Genomic DNA, 16,135 nt, shown 5'->3' with positions numbered 1-16,135 from the left:
GTTGAATAATTTTAAAGGGTTAATTACAAAAGCAAGAGGCGCACTAAGAGATTGGCTCCTACGGAAATAATTCGGGAGTGAATTATTTAAAAAACTAAAAGGGGGGGAGGGATTTCTTATTGTTCCACGATGGGAAAGACATCTTCTAAACAAGTCCGAGAATTAACGGGAGATGAAATATATATGTTAGGGAGGGATCGGAGAAATATGTTTTATGGGTCCATTTGGGAGAAGAGGTATGAATTTATTGGGCATCTCGAAGTAAAAAAGTTAGTGGGCAGATGCATATAAAATTAGATGAAAAAAAAAGCGAAAGGAGGGGCTGAAGACAGGGAGTGTGTTTTTTTTAAGCGCGAAAATGCTTTAACGGGGACAAAGGAATATTTAACTATCGTGACTGCAGGGGGAAAAGGAGAATGACAGTCAATATTTTTGGTTCGAACAAATGTTTGACAAAATGATTTGTGTCAATTAAGAATTGGCTAAAAACACCACAAAGCGATTATTTGAGAGGTACCTATAAAGTCCAACGATGTGGTCCTCTGTAGCTCAGCTGGTAGAGCACGGCGCTTGTAACGCCAAGGTAGTGGGTTCGATCCCCGGGACCACCCATAATAAAAAAAAATATGCACGCATGACTGTAGGTCGCTTTGGATGGGAGCGTCTGCTAGATGGCATATTATTATGCGTGTGTCTAGACTTTCGCACTCAAACGTAGACGTACGTAATGGGTTGGAAGGTGGAGAATATTTGCGTTTTTGGTCAGTTGGCAGACGCTCTAATCCGGAGCGACTTGAAGAGCCAATAGAGGTTTGCATGGAACTATTCTGTCGTGTTGGGCATTTGAATGGCAGAAGATGAAATATGTGTGTATGAGGAAATTCAACGGCGGGTATGAATGATAACCGGATACTACTTAGTATTTGGTTGGTTAAATGCTAAATAAAAGATTTGAGGCGTGGTTATGGGGTAACTAGGAAGACGCACTTATTCAAAAAGGAATGGGTGGAGAGAGAGTTTTTTTACGTGTATTAAAAGTTGCATTAGATAGCTTTAGTAATATTCTAGATATGTCTATGAAAATATGTTATACGTACTAATGACATTATTTCCTAAGAAGGAAAATTGTAGGGAAGTTTCCCGCGCCTCCCCCATAATGTAGGAAGGAGCAGGAGAGGGGGGGAGTGAGAGACAGGACATCGTTCAAATGGTAGGAATGTCATTAAGTGTATGCTGATAAATAATATCAAGCGTTTGTTTTATTGATTGGGGCCGAATCAGAGAAAACTGTTAAATATATTGAATAGCGAACTGAAAATGAAAGGCATGGAATACAAATAATTGGAAAATTTTAAAACGATAATTTATTTTCGTTACAAGGAAGCAAGTGGCATTGGCTGTTGTGCTGGGGGAATAGCGCCAGCCTGTGGTGGGTTCTGGATTTGTTATAAATAACTTTATATTTTAAACTAAAATGAATAGACTACAATTGGAACATCAGAAAAAGGACAATATAATTCGTAATAGTTATTATAATTATTATTGATAGTTATTGCAATTATTATTATCCTGAGTGGCGCAGTGGTCTAAGGCACTGCATCGCAGGGCTAACTGTGCCACTAGAGATCCTGGTTCGGATCCAGGCTTTGTCGCAGCCGACAGCGACTGGGAGACTCATGGGCGGCGCACAATTGGCCCAGTGTCGTCCAGGGTAGGGGGGAAAATGGCCGGCAGGGATGGAGCTCGGTTGATAGAGCATGGTGTTTGCAACGCCAGGGTTATGGGTTCGATTCCCACGGGGGGAGGCCAGTAAAAAAAAATAAAGATTAAAATAATAAAAATGTATTCACATGACTCTCCCCTTGTACTGTAAAAAAAAACAAAAAATGGCACATCCTTCCCCCTAATACAATTAACTCAAAAATAATTATTACGACCATAGATGACAACTGTAGCAACCCTGTGTTTATAAATGTGGATATCAACTTTACCACTTCAGCATGGTTTTGTGTCACAGTCGATGCCATGCAGGGCTTACGGGCCACAAGGTTGAGGGTTCGCCGACCACCACGGACAAGCTCACTCTCCCTGCTTGTCTCATTACACTACGATCAGAGCCAGCTGCAGACAATGATCAGTTAGGGGGAAATCAGATTTTCCACATTTTCATGCTATATTTATATAAAATATATGCTACAAAAATTCCACCAACAGGTTTCTGTGCCAATGCACGACACACAACCAATAAGCAATGCATAACTGCATACCGATTAAAGACATTGAGCACTTATCATCATGGTTTGAGTTTTCAACACCACAATCAAGTAGAGTATGTCCATTTCGACAAACAGAAAATACATCCCTGCCTACTCTGTATCGAAGGCTTGGTTTGACAATTTCCGAATGTCATTACACTTTTTGGTGTTTTGTAACAAATGTCCTGTTCCATTAATAGAATGGCTGTTGCACAGTTTGGATGCTGGAATTATTAGAGTGGAGTGGAGTGGATGAACGTGTGCAGGTAGCCTACAGGAGAGTTTTGAAGTAGCCTAATCAGATCAAAACATTGTGACTAGTTGTGTTTATGCCACACATAAAAGGTAATACATTTAAAAGTTAAATGACAAATATTTTGGCTATATTGAAGCGTTAGGTCCACCTGTATAAAAGACACCTGTCCACACACTCAATCAAACAGACTCCAACCTCTCCACAATGGCCAAGACCAGAGAGCTGTGTAAGGACATCAGGGATAAAATTGTAGACCTGCACAAGGCTGGGATGGGCTACAGGACAATAGGCAAGCAGCTTGGTGAGAAGGCAACAACTGTTGGCGCAATTATTAGAAAATGGAAGAAGTTCAAGATGACGGTCAATCACCCTCGGTCTGGGGCTCCATTCAAGATCTCACCTCGTGGGGCATCAATGATCATGAGGAAGGTGAGGGATCAGCCCAGAACTACACGGCAGGACCTGGTCAATGACCTGAAGAGAGCTGGGACCACAGTCTCAAAGAAAACCATTAGTAACACACTACGCCGTCATGGATTAAAATCCTGCAGCGCACGCAAGGTCCCCCTGCTCAAGCCAGCGCATGTCCAGGCCCGTCTGAAGTTTGCCAATGACCATCTGGATGATCCAGAGGAGGAATGGGAGAAGGTCATGTGGTCTGATGAGACAAAAATAGAGCTTTTTGGTCTAAACTCCACTCGCCGTGTTTGGAGGAAGAAGAAGGATGAGTACAACCTCAAGAACACCATCCCAACCGTGAAGCATGGAGGTGGAAACATCATTCTTTGGGGATGCTTTTCTGCAAAGGGGACAGGACAACTGCACCGTATTGAGGGGAGGATGAATCACGAGATCTTGGCCAACAACCTCCTTCCCTCAGTAAGAGCATTGAAGATGGGTCGTGGCTGGGTTTACCAGCATGACAACGACCCGAAACACACAGCCAGGGCAACTAAGGAGTGGCTCCGTAAGAAGCATCTCAAGGTCCTGGAGTGGCCTAGCCAGTCTCCAGACCTGAACCCAATAGTAAATCTTTGGAGGGAGCTGAAAGTCTGTATTGCCCAGCGACAGCCACGAAACCTGAAGGATCTGGAGAAGGTCTGTATGGAGGAGTGGGCCAAAATCCCTGCTGCAGTGTGTGCAAACCTGGTCAAGACCTACAGGAAACGTATGATCTCTGTAATTGCAAACAAAGGTTTCTGTACCAAATATTAAAGTTCTGCTTTTCTGATGTATCAAATACTTATGTCATGCAATAAAATGCAAATTAATTACTTAAAAATCATACAATGTGATTTTCTGGATTTCTGTTTTAGATTCTGTCTCTCACAGTTGAAGTGTACCTATGATAAAAATTACAGACCTCTACATGCTTTGTAAGTAGGAAAACCTGCAAAATCGGCAGTGTATCAAATACTTGTTCTCCCCACTGTGTATATATATATATATATATATATATATATATATATATATATATATATATATATATATATATATAGCCCTGGAGTGTGATGTCACATAGTGAGAGTTGTAACCGTGGCTTCTGAAGATGACCCTGTGGTTTCCATGATGCTGCCATGAACAACAGCTATTGTTTGTCTCCTCAACATTCACTGGTAATGAATCAGTTAAATGTATGACTGGTTATCATGTACTCACACCATTTCACTGACAAAACATTTTTTGGGGGCATTTCTTGGAAATACATGTAGCCTTTTTCTGCTTCTACCAAGGGAGGGGAAAAGACGGTGACTTATTCTGAGGTTCTTCAGATTGAACTGGTCATTAGTTGCCATATCAGACTTCAGAATGTGGTAGCCACTCTCAATTAGCTTCCAAAATTACTGAAACTTCACAACTGGAATTTCTGGGTAAATTTTTTGTGATGAATCATCATAAAAAGTCTAAAACATAATCAAAACCTACCTGGGGTTCATGACCAGCCTGCGGAAGAAGTACGTCCAGGTGATGTAGTCCATAGCGTCCTGTTTAGAGGTGATGGTCCCTGCAGCAATCTCAGCATTCAGATGGTCTGACAGCACACCCATGAGACTGAGGAAGAGGTGGTAGTTCCCCCCCCCACAATGTTAAATGCACTGAGACCAAGTTACAAGCACTGTAGCAATGGCCTTCACTATGTAAAGTCACCACAAAGCCAAAGGAAAGCCTCTCACCTGGACTCAACAGGGAAGGGTTCATAGAGGAACTTCTTGTAGAAGTCTTTCTTGATGTCGTGGACCAGGATCACAGCTTTGCCCTGGTCATCATACTGAGGGCGGCCTGCACGGCCCATCATCTGCAGCACGTCTGGAGAGACCACAACACAACTACTGTAAACACAGTCCAAATGGAACTACTACAGGCGTAGAGAGCTGAACCACTTTCTTCAGAACAACTAATACATACTGTAACTACAGGAGAGACAAACCACATCTACACATTTAGATGAAAACAACACATGGATGTCCTGGATTTTCGAACTCACTTCCAAATGGAGAGTATTTGACCCGACAGGAAAAAATAAGTATATTTAATTCAATAAATAAACAGTGATGGAAACAACTGAACATGAGCCTGTACCTGTGATGGGGTAGTCCACGTAGCGTCTGGTCTTCCCATCGTAGTACTCAGTACCTTTGACAATGACCAGATGGGCAGGGAAGTTGACTCCCCAGGCCAGAGTGCTGGTGGCTATCAGTATCTGGAGACAGAGAGATTAGAGTGTCATACCTGTCATGGATTTAACAAAGTAAAGTATAAACACCTTCAGTGTCATACCTGCAACATTGTTGTATATATCTGTAACTATTCAATATGTACAGTGAGGGAAAAAAGTATTTGATCCCATGCTGATTTTGTACGTATGCCCACTGACAAATACATGATCAGTCTATAATTTTAATGGTAGGTTTATTTGAACAGTGAGAGACAGAATAACAACAAAATAATCCAGAAAAACGCATGTCAAAAATGTTATAAATTGATTAGCATTTTAATGAGGGAAATAAGTATTTGACCCCTCTGCAAAACATGACTTGGCAATCACAGAGGTCAGACGTTTCTTGTAGTTGGCCACCAGGTTTGCACACATCTCAGGAGGGATTTTGTCCCACTCCTCTTTGCAGATCTTCTCCAAGTCATTAAGGTTTCGAGGCTGACGTTTGGCAACTCGAACCTTCAGCTCCCTCCACAGATTTTCTATGGGATTAAGGTCTGGAGACTGGCTAGGCCACTCCAGGACCTTAATGTGCTTCTTCTTGAGCCACTCCTTTGTTGCCTTGGCCATGTGTTTTGGGTCATTGTCATGCTGGAATACCCATCCACGACCCATTTTCAATGCCCTGGCTGAGGGAAGGAGGTTCTCACCCAAGATTTGACGGTACATGGCCCCGTCCATCGTCCCTTTGATGTGGTGAAGTTGTCCTGTCCCCGTAGCAGAAAAACACCCCCAAAGCATAATGTTTCCACCTCCATGTTTGACAGTGGGGATGGTGTTCTTGGGGTCATAGGCAGCATTCCTCCTCCTCCAAACACGGCGAGTTCAGTTGATGCCAAAGAGCTCGATTTTGGTCTCATCTGACCACAACACTTTCACCCAGTTCTCCTCTGAATCATTCAGATGTTCATTGGCAAACTTCAGACGGCCCTGTATATGGGCTTTCTTGAGCAGGGGGACCTTGCAGGCGCTGCAGGATTTCAGTCCTTCACGGCGTAGTGTGTTACCAATTGTTTTCTTGGTGACTATGGTCTCCCATGTAGTTCTGGGCTGATTCCTCACCATTCTCATGATCATTGCAACTCCACGAGGTGAGATCTTGCATGGAGCCCCAGGCCGAGGGAGATTGACAGGTCTTTTGTGTTTCTTCCATTTGCGAATAATCGCACCAACTGTTGTAACCTTCTCACCAAGCTGCTTGGCGATGGTCTTGTAGCCCATTCCAGCCTTGTGTAGGTCTACAATCTTGTCCCTGACATCCTTGGAGAGCTCTTTGGTCTTGGCCATGGTGGAGAGTTTGGAATCTGATTGATTGATTGCTTCTGTGGACAGGTGTCTTTTATACAGGTAACAAGCTGAGATTAGGAGCACTCCCTTTAAGAGTGTGCTCCTAATCTCTGCTCGTTATCTGTATAAAAGACACCTGGGAGCCAGAAATCTTTCTGATTGAGAGGGGGTCAAATACTTATTTCCTTCATTAAAATGCAAATCAATTCATAACATTTTTGACATGCGTTTTTCTGGATTTTTTTGTTGTTATTCTGTCTCTCACTGTTCAAATAAACCTACCATTAAAATTATAGACTGATCATTTCTTTGTCATTGGGCAAACGTACAAAATCAGCAGGGGATCAAATACTTTTTTCCCTCACTGTATATACCTATAGGAGGATCCTCTTTGTGTATCATTCATGTATGAGAGTCTACTATTTGTTTTCTACCTGTGTCACCTGTCTGTGTCATACCTGTGTTAGAGTTTTCTGTCTGCGTGTCACTGTCCTACGTGGTTCTACCTGGACCTATCAGGGTCCTACCTGGACCTATCAGGGTCCTACCTGGATCTTGCAGTTGACAAACAGTTCCTCCACAGTCTTCCTGTCTCTCTCGTGTAGTCCAGCGTGGTGCATGCCGATACCGAACGCCAACGTCAGCTTCAGGTTGGACTCCCTCACCGTGGCGATGATGTCTGTCATCTGGGGAACATTAACCAATCACAGCATGAGACCTTATCTCATCAACCTATGACAGCATGAGACCTTTTCTCGTTGACCAATTAGAGACACAGTAAACCAGTACACAGTGTAGGACCAGAAGACACATCCATGATGAAGAAGACATCGTTGTACATGAGCAGGGAGGGGGGCTACGGAAGGAGTGGAGATAAACTGAAAACAACATGTGGGACAGAGCAAGCAAAACATTTGAGATGGTTTTACAGGGAGAGTTACAGGGAGGACGAGAGCTACAGTGCCTTGCAAAAGTATTCATCACCCTTGGCGTTTTTCCTATTTTGTTGCATTACAACCTGTAATTTAAATGGATTTTTATTTGGATTTCATGTAATGGACATACACAAAATAGTCCAAATTGGTGAAGTGAAACAGAAAAGTGGTGCGTGCATATGCATTCACCCCCTTTGCTATGAAGCCCCTAAATAACATCTGGTGCAACCAATTACCTTCAGAAGTCACATAATTAGTTAAATAAAGTCCACCTGTGTGCAATCTAAGTGTCACATGATCTCAATATATATACACCTGTTCTGAAAGGCCCCAGAGTCCGCAACACCACTAAGCAAGGGGCACCATTTAGACCAAGGAGCTCTCCAAACAAGTCAGGGACAAAGTTGTGGAGAAGTACAGATCAGGGTTGGGTTATAAAACAATATCAGAAACTTTGAACATCCCACGGAGCACCATTAAATCCATTATAATTTTTTTTAAAGAATATGACACCACAACAAACCTGCCAAGAGAGGGCCGCCCACCAAAACTCATGGACCAGGCAAGGAGGGCATTAATCAGAGGCAACAAAGAGACCAAAGATAACCCTGAAGGAGCTGCAAAGCTCCACAGCGGAGATTGGAGTATCTGTCCATAGGACCACTTTAAGCCGTACACTCCACAGAGCTGGGCTTTATGGAAGAGTGGCCAGCAAAAAGCCATTGCTTGAAGAAAAAAATAAGCAAACACAAAAGGCATGTGGGAGACTCACCAAACATATTGAAGAAGGTACTCTGGTCAGAAGAGACTAAAATTGAGCTTTTTGGCCATCAAGGAAAACACTATGTCTGGCGCAAACCCAACACCTCTCATCACCCCGAGAACACCATCCAAACAGTGAAGCATGGTGGTGGCAGCATCATGCTGTGGGGATTATTACTACAGCGCCGGAGAAGATGGCTGCCGTTTTACAGCCCTCTAACCAATTGTACTATTATGTGTGTTTTTCCGCGTTATTTGTAATTTATTTTGTACATAATGTTTCTGCCATCGTCTCTTATAACCAAAAAGAGCTTCTGGATATCAGGACAGCGATTACTCACCTCGCATTGGACGAAGATTTTTTCTTCAACGAGGCGGCCGCGAAGGATATCATACAGACACCCGACAAGGCCCAAATCCCCGTCATTCGCGTGAGGAAGAGACGGAGATATCGCAGACGCAGATCCGGGTGCCTTGTAAGGATCCGACGGCGAGCGAGTAAACTGCCTCTTCCATCAATCCTATTAGCCAACGTTCAAGCTTTTGAGAATAAAATGGACGATTTAAGATTACGGTTATCCTACCAACGGGACATTAAAAACTGTAATATCTTATGTTTCACGGAGTCGTGGCTGAACGACAACAATGATAACATTCAGCTAGCGGGCTATACGCTACATCGGCAGGACAGAACGGCTGACTCTGGTAAGACAAGGGGTGGCGGTCTGTGTATATTTGTAAACAACAGCTGGTGCACAAAATCAAATACTAAGGAAGTCTCGAGGTTTTGCTCGCCTGAGGTAGAGTATCTTATGATAAGCTGTAGACCACACTATTTACCAAGAGAGTTTTCATCTATATTTTTCATAGCTGTCTATTTACCACCACAAACCAATGCTGGCATTAAGATTGCACTGAATGAGTTGTACAATGCCATTAATCAACAGGAAAACGCTCATCCAGATGCAGCGCTCCTAGTGGCCGGGGACTTTAATGCAGGGAAACTTAAATCCGTTCTACCTAATTTCTACCAGCATGTTAAATGTGCAACCAGAGGGAAAAAAACTCTAGACCACCTTTACTCCACACACAGAGACGCATACAAAGCTCTCCCTCGCCCTCCATTTGGCAAATCTGACCATAACTCTATCCTCCTGATTCCTGCTTATAAGCAAAAACTGAAGCAGGAAGCACCAGTGATTCGGTTAATAAAAAAGTGGTCAGATGACGCAGATGCTAAGCTACAGGACTGTTTTGCTAGCACAGACTGGAACATGTTCCGGGATTCTTCAGACAGCATTGAGGAGTACACCACATCAGTCACTGGCTTCATCAATAAGTGCATCGATGATGTCGTCCCCACAGTAACCGTACGTACATACCCCAACCAGAAGCCATGGATTACAGGAAACATCCGCACTGAGCTAAAGGGTAGAGCTGCCGCTTTCAAGGAACGGGACTCTAACCCGGACGCTTATAAGAAATCCCGCTATAACCTCCGACGAACCATCAAACAGGCAAAGAGTCAATACAGGTCTAAGATTGAATCATACTACACTGGCTCTGACGCTCGTCGGATGTGGCAGGGCTTGAAAACTATTACAGACTACAAAGGGAAGCACAGCCACGAGCTGCCCAGTGACACAAGCCTACCAGACGAGCTAAACCACCTCTATGCTCGCTTCGAGGCAAGCAACACTGAAGCATGCATGAGAGCACCAGCTGTTCCGGATGACTATGTGATCACGCTCTCCGTAGCCGATGTGAGTAAGACTTTTAAGCAGGTCAACATTCACAAGGCCGCGGGGCCAGACGGATTACCAGGACGTGTACTCCGAGCATGTGCTGACCAACTGGCAAGTGTCTTCACTGACATTTTCAACATGTCCCTGACTGAGTCTGTAATACCAACATGTTTCAAGCAGACCACCATAGTCCCCGTGCCCAAGAACTCTAAGATAACCTGCCTAAATGACTACCGACCCGTATCACTGACGTCTGTAGCCATGTAGTGCTTTGAAAGACTGGTCATGGCTCACATCAACAGCATAATCCCAGAAACCCTAGACCCACTCCAATTTGCATACCGCCCCAACAGATCCACAGATGATGCAATCTCTATCGCACTCCACACTGCCCTTTCCCACCTGGACAAGAGGAACACCTACGTGAGAATGCTATTCATTGACTACAGCTCAGCATTCAACACCATAGTGCCCTCTAAGCTCATCACTAAGCTAAGGATCCTGGGACTAAACACCTCCCTCTGCAACTGGATCCTGGACTTCCTGACGGGCCGCCCCCAGGTGGTAAGGGTAGGTAACAACACATCTGCCACACTGATCCTCAACACGGGGGCCCCTCAGGGGTGCGTGCTCAGTCCCCTCCTGTACTCTCTGTTCACCCATGACTGTATGGCCAGGCACGACTCCAACACCATCATTAAGTTTGCCGACGACACAACAGTGGTAGGCCTGATCACCGACAACGATGAGACAGCCTATAGGGAGGAGGTCAGAGATCTGGCCGTGTGGTGCCAGGACAACAACCTCTCCCTCAACGTGACCAAGACAAAGGAGATGATTGTGGACTACAGGAAAAAAAAGAGGACTGAGCACGCCCCCATTCTCATCGACGGGGCTGTAGTGGAACAGGTTGAGAGCTTCAAGTTCCTTGGTGTCCACATCACCAACGAACTATCATGGTCCAAACACACCAAGACAGTCGTGAAGAGGGCACGACAAAGCCTATTCCCCCTCAGGAGACTAAAAAGATTTGGCATGGGTCCTCAGATCCTCAAAAAATTCTACAGCTGCACCATCGAGAGCATCCTGACTGGTTGCATCACCGCCTGGTATGGCAACTGCTTGGCCTCTGACCGCAAGGCACTACAGAGGGTAGTGCGTACGGCCCAGTACATCACTGGGGCAAAGCTTCCTGCCATCCAGGACCTCTATACCAGGCGGTGTCAGAGGAAGGCCCTCAAAATTGTCAAAGACTCCAGCCACCCTAGTCATAGACTGTTCTCTCTGCTACCGCACGGAAAGCGGTACCGGAGTGCCAAGTCTAGGTCCAAAAGACTTCTCAACAGCTTCTACCCCCAAGCCATAAGACTCCTGAACAGCTAATCATGGCTACCCGGACTATTTGCACTGCCCCCCCACCCCATCCTTTTTACGCTGCTGCTACTCTGTTAAGTATTTATGCATAGTCACTTTAACTCTACCCACATGTACATATTACCTCAACTACCTCAACTAGCTGGTGCCCCCGCACATTGACTCTGCAACGGTACCCCCGCTGTATATATAGCCTCCCTACTGTCACTTATTTTACTTCTGCTCTTTTTTTCTCAACACTTTTTTTATTGTTGTTTTATTCTTACTTTTTTTGTTTAAAATAAATGCACTGTTGGTTAAGGGCTGTAAGTAAGCATTTCACTGTAATGTCTGCACCTGTTGTATTCGGCGCATGTGACCAATACAATTTGATTTGATTTGATGTTTTTCATCGGCAGGGACTGGGAAACTGGTCAGAATTGAAGGAATGATGGATGGCGCTAAATAGAGGGACATTCTTGAGGGAAACCTGTTTCAGTCTTCCAGAGATTTGAGACTGGGACGGAGGTTCACCTTGCAGCAGGACAATGACCCTAAGCATACTGCTAAAGCAACACTCGAGTGGTTTAAGGGGAAACATTTAAATGTCTTGGAATGGCCTAGTCAAAGCCCAGACCTCAATCCAATTGAGAATCTGTGGTATGACTTAAAGATTACTGTACATCAGCGGAACCCATCCAACTTGAAGGAGCTGGAGCAGTTTTGCCTTGAAGGCAAAAATCCCAGTGGCTAGATGTGCCAAGCTTATAGAGACATACCCCAAGAGACTTGCAGCTGTAATAGCTGCAAAAGGTGGCTCTACAAAGTATTGACTTTGGGGGGGTGAATAGTTATGCACGCTCAAGTTTTCAGTTTTTTTGTCTTATTTCTTGTTTGTTTCACACAAAAAAATATTTTGCATCTTCAAAGTGGTAGGCATGTTGTGTAAATCAAATGATACAAACCCCACAAAAAAATCCATTTTAATTCCAGGTTGTAAGGCAACAAAATAGGAAAAATGCCAAGGGGGGTGAATACTTTTGCAAGCCACTGTACATGTTCACAGAGGAAGGAAGGAGGGAGAGGGGCTAACTGCAGCATAGGACGTAATAGAGAGATCGTAAAGCTAACTCGGGCAGAGAGGAGAGGGAGGGCGGGATGGAGGGAGGGACCCCCACTGAGACTTAGGCAGCTAGCGCCAGCCGCCTGTCACTCAAACCACAGGGACTCCAGCAGCTACACGGCCAGTACAGAAACACAGCAGGGAGCGGCATATATCACTGGAACACACACACTGCAGGGCCAGGTCAACACACACAGGGCTAAGGCCAGCGTAACACACACAATCTAAAAATACACATACTGTAAATGCCAGGTCAGGTTCTTTCGCGCACACACACATGAAATGTGGAGCTGAAAAGAGGATGAAATGTATTTCTGCTGTATATACAGTATTAAGGACTAGTTTGCATTGTGTGTGTATATTTTAGGAGTTGGGGTTTGATGTCAGTCAGAGCTCTATATTTCCCTCAGACCACAGGCTTGGTGTGAAAGGCGAGCAGCCCATAAAACATGTTAATATCCATATTTTACTAGGCCAAGCCTACTGTGACTTTATAAGGCCCAATATGATGGATTATACACCAGACACACATCCAACACGGCTCTCTGTATCCTGGGGTTCTGGCAGGCCTGAGCAAACACATTGTTTTAGTGTTTTTTAGTGTGTGTTTGTATGAGAGAGATGGAGGGAGAGAGAGATAGCTTGTGTGTGTGTATGTATGTATGTATGTATGTATGTTTGTGTGTGTGTGTGTGTGTGTGTGTGTGTGTATTGTAAGAAATTCTCCTTGTTTATGGGACCCTATATGTCAGACACACATGTTAAGGTAATTACAGCCCATCTTCTATCAGAGCACATTTTCTCACATCTTGAAATAATCATAAAGTATGCAGAGAAAATAATGGGAGATGACACAGGCTTTTCCTGTAGACGATGGTTTGAGTTCCCTCTGTAATTACACTAAAACCAGTGCTTAGAGAGAGAGAATATCAGGAGGAGGAAGGAGAGGACGAGAAAGCAGAGAGGATGAGGAATAGGAAGATTGGAGGAATAGAAGAACAGAGAGAAAGAAAGAGGAGATAGAGAAAGAGAGAGAAAGAGAGAGCGAGCGAGAGAGAGAGAAAGAGAGAGAGACTAAGAGAGAGAGAGAAAGAGAAATACTGTAGATGTTGTACACAGCTCTGACTACAGGGTTAGTTCCACTAGGAGGTAAAACGTATAAGCCTGGTCACCTGAGTCTCGTCCTGGTGCAGCCACTGTTTGGGGTCGTCCTCGGTGGCCAGGAAGGCTATCAGGTCAAGAGCTGTCAGACGAGTCTGTCGCCGCGACGACACAAAGATCAGAACAGGCTTGGCTGGAGAGTGACTGCGAATCGCTGGAGAGAGGGGGGGGGGGGGGGGGGGGGGGTGAATACTTACTGTGTGTTTCTGTGTGTGGTATACTAAAGCAATAAGGTCCAAGGGGGTTGTGGTATATGGCCAATATACCATGGCTAAGGGCTGTTCTTATGCACGACGCAACGCGGAGTGCCTGGATACAGCCCTTAGCCGTGGTATATTTGCGATATACCACAAACCCCAGAGGTGCCTTATTGCTATTATAAACTGGTTACCAACATAATTAGAGCAGTAAAAATAAATGTTTTGTCATACCCGTGGCATACGGTCTGATATACCACGGCTGTCAGCCAATCAGCATTCAGGGCTCGAACCACCCAGTTTATAATGTACCTTGGAACACAGGTTTGTTCATGCTGGCCATGCGGGGGCAATAGTGCTGTCCTGGGAAGCCGTGGATGTGAACCTCCAATGGGACGGGACGCACAGATGGCCGGAAGTTAAACAAACCCACCTGTAAGAGAGGGGGGGAGTGGCGAAGAGAGAGAGAGAGAGTTAGACAGAGTGGATGAAAGAGAACCATATGGACATATAACTACAGAAAGAGAATGAATGTCTTCTCTCAGTCAGTCAGTGTGAGAGAGAGAGAGACAGAGTGGATGAAAGAGAACCAGAGCGAGAGAGAGCGATAGATAGATAAAGTGAGTCCAGCTGGCAGCGAGGCCCATCTGGGTGTCTAAAGGTTTGTCATTGTCCCTGTCCGGGGGAGAGGGACAGGGAACTGAGCGCTTTTTGTCTGTTGTGCTCTATAAGGCTCGCTGGGTAGGGCAGCAGTGCATTGTGGCGTGTGGAGTGGCCAGGCAGGGCAGGCGCGTGTGTACACATATCTAAAGGCCTGGATAATGGATTGGGCATCTAAACCCAGCCAACAGCCCCAGTCCCTCTCGTCCCCAGTCTAAACAGCCAGATTTATAACCAGCCAATCTGTCTGCCAGGGACACTCTGCAACAGTAACACAACGTTTAGACAACCAATACTGTCACAGAGAAGACTGGAATGGCATGACACAGTTGGAATTAGAGCTCAATGTTTGAAAAGCATTACAAATGACATTATAACACTTTATAATAACTTTCAGAAATATGTAGTTGTAAATGCTTTTATAAATGTTATATAAAATGTTTTTCAGCAGATATACAATTAATCTAAAAAACAACATACTAAGTGAACATAAAGACTTGGCAATAGCCCAGAAAACACAGGCAATTCCAATAGGCCCCGCACCATTTAACTGTGTGTCTGTCTACGTGTGGTTTTCATGGGTGACTGGGGTCATGTAGGTCATGCAGACATACAGGAGTTCCTATCTCTCTCTGCAGTGGACAGGGAGGTTATTAAATACCCTTCTGATATGATTCTGATATTATTACTGCTATCATTATTATTGGACTGGCCAAGTCATCTGTCTGTATTGGTAGAGTGATTTCTGTTGATTACCAGAGCAACTCCAGCATGGCTCCAGAGAAACAGGACTGCAAACCATTACTGTGCTGTGGTCAAAACTATAACATAGATTCCCTGCCAAAAACGTTGGTATTTTTCTAATAACTCTTATTGTATACATTTATCAAATATGAAAGGGGAGGCGGATAAGTGAACCCTAAAAAACACTGACTAACACAAAAAATGTGGTTTCTGGTTGGCTTGAGAACACCAATGCCAATTCCAAAACCTCCAACTGATGATGATAGAAACAGGAAAGCTCACAAACCTGACCTCTATCTGAACACAGGACAGGAGGTCAAAAAGGTGAAAGGGTGAGCTTGTTTAAACTACAGGAGATGTCTTGTCTATGTGAAACTGAGGCTAACGTGATGGTATGATCAGGGTATAACACTGTTGTAATGCCTGATTCAGATAAAACAACTGATCCTAGATCTGAGCCTAAGTGCAACTCCTACCAGGAGTGGCGTTCCACGATGCTAGTATTGTCTAGTATGTGGTTGCTATGGAGAGCTCACCTGTCCAATCCCTAGCCAGTCGGCGAGGTCTCGTGCGTTGGCCAGGGCCGTGGACAGGCCCACAACGCGGACAGTCTTTTTGGTGTGGGAGGAGATGAAGTTGGTCCTGGAAACTATGACCTCCAGCACAGGACCTCTGTCCTCCCCTGGAATACAGACACAGTGGTATGGTCCAGTGTGAGACAGAGTAGCACGATCCAGTGTGAGAGTTTGACAAAGCACTTCACTATGGAGAGTAGTATTTTAACTCTTGAATTCTATAAGAATTCTGTTTGTATGAGGGTTAAAGTTAAGGCTCTATAGAAGGTTATGTTTGTATGAGGGTAAAAGTTTAGGCTCTATAGAAGGTTTTGATTGCATGGGGTTCGTGAGGCAAGAACCAGATGGATAGATATGAAAGATCTC

The 16,135-nt window shown here is 44.6% G+C and overlaps 1 protein-coding gene across 1 annotated transcript in view; it reads right to left on the bottom strand.

Annotated features, from left to right (window-relative positions):
- Nucleotides 1–16,135, bottom strand: part of LOC311108145 (activating signal cointegrator 1 complex subunit 3-like) — a 139,297-nt gene that overhangs the window by 30,012 nt on the left and 93,150 nt on the right. The window contains exons 16-22 of the mRNA XM_084150774.1: nt 15,731–15,876; nt 14,103–14,223; nt 13,605–13,747; nt 7,063–7,200; nt 5,092–5,212; nt 4,686–4,818; nt 4,438–4,563 (exon numbers count right to left, since the gene is read on the bottom strand). Of these exons, the coding sequence (XP_084006900.1) occupies nt 4,438–4,563; nt 4,686–4,818; nt 5,092–5,212; nt 7,063–7,200; nt 13,605–13,747; nt 14,103–14,223; nt 15,731–15,876 (928 nt within the window). The remainder of the gene's footprint in view (nt 1–4,437; nt 4,564–4,685; nt 4,819–5,091; nt 5,213–7,062; nt 7,201–13,604; nt 13,748–14,102; nt 14,224–15,730; nt 15,877–16,135) is intronic.

The sequence above is a fragment of the Coregonus lavaretus genome (assembly GCF_964263955.1).
Source record: "Coregonus lavaretus genome assembly, chromosome: 3".
Taxonomy (NCBI): Eukaryota; Metazoa; Chordata; class Actinopteri; order Salmoniformes; family Salmonidae; genus Coregonus; species Coregonus lavaretus.
The sequence above is the reverse complement of the archived record's forward strand: the minus strand, read 5'-3'. Positions and strand labels throughout refer to the sequence as shown.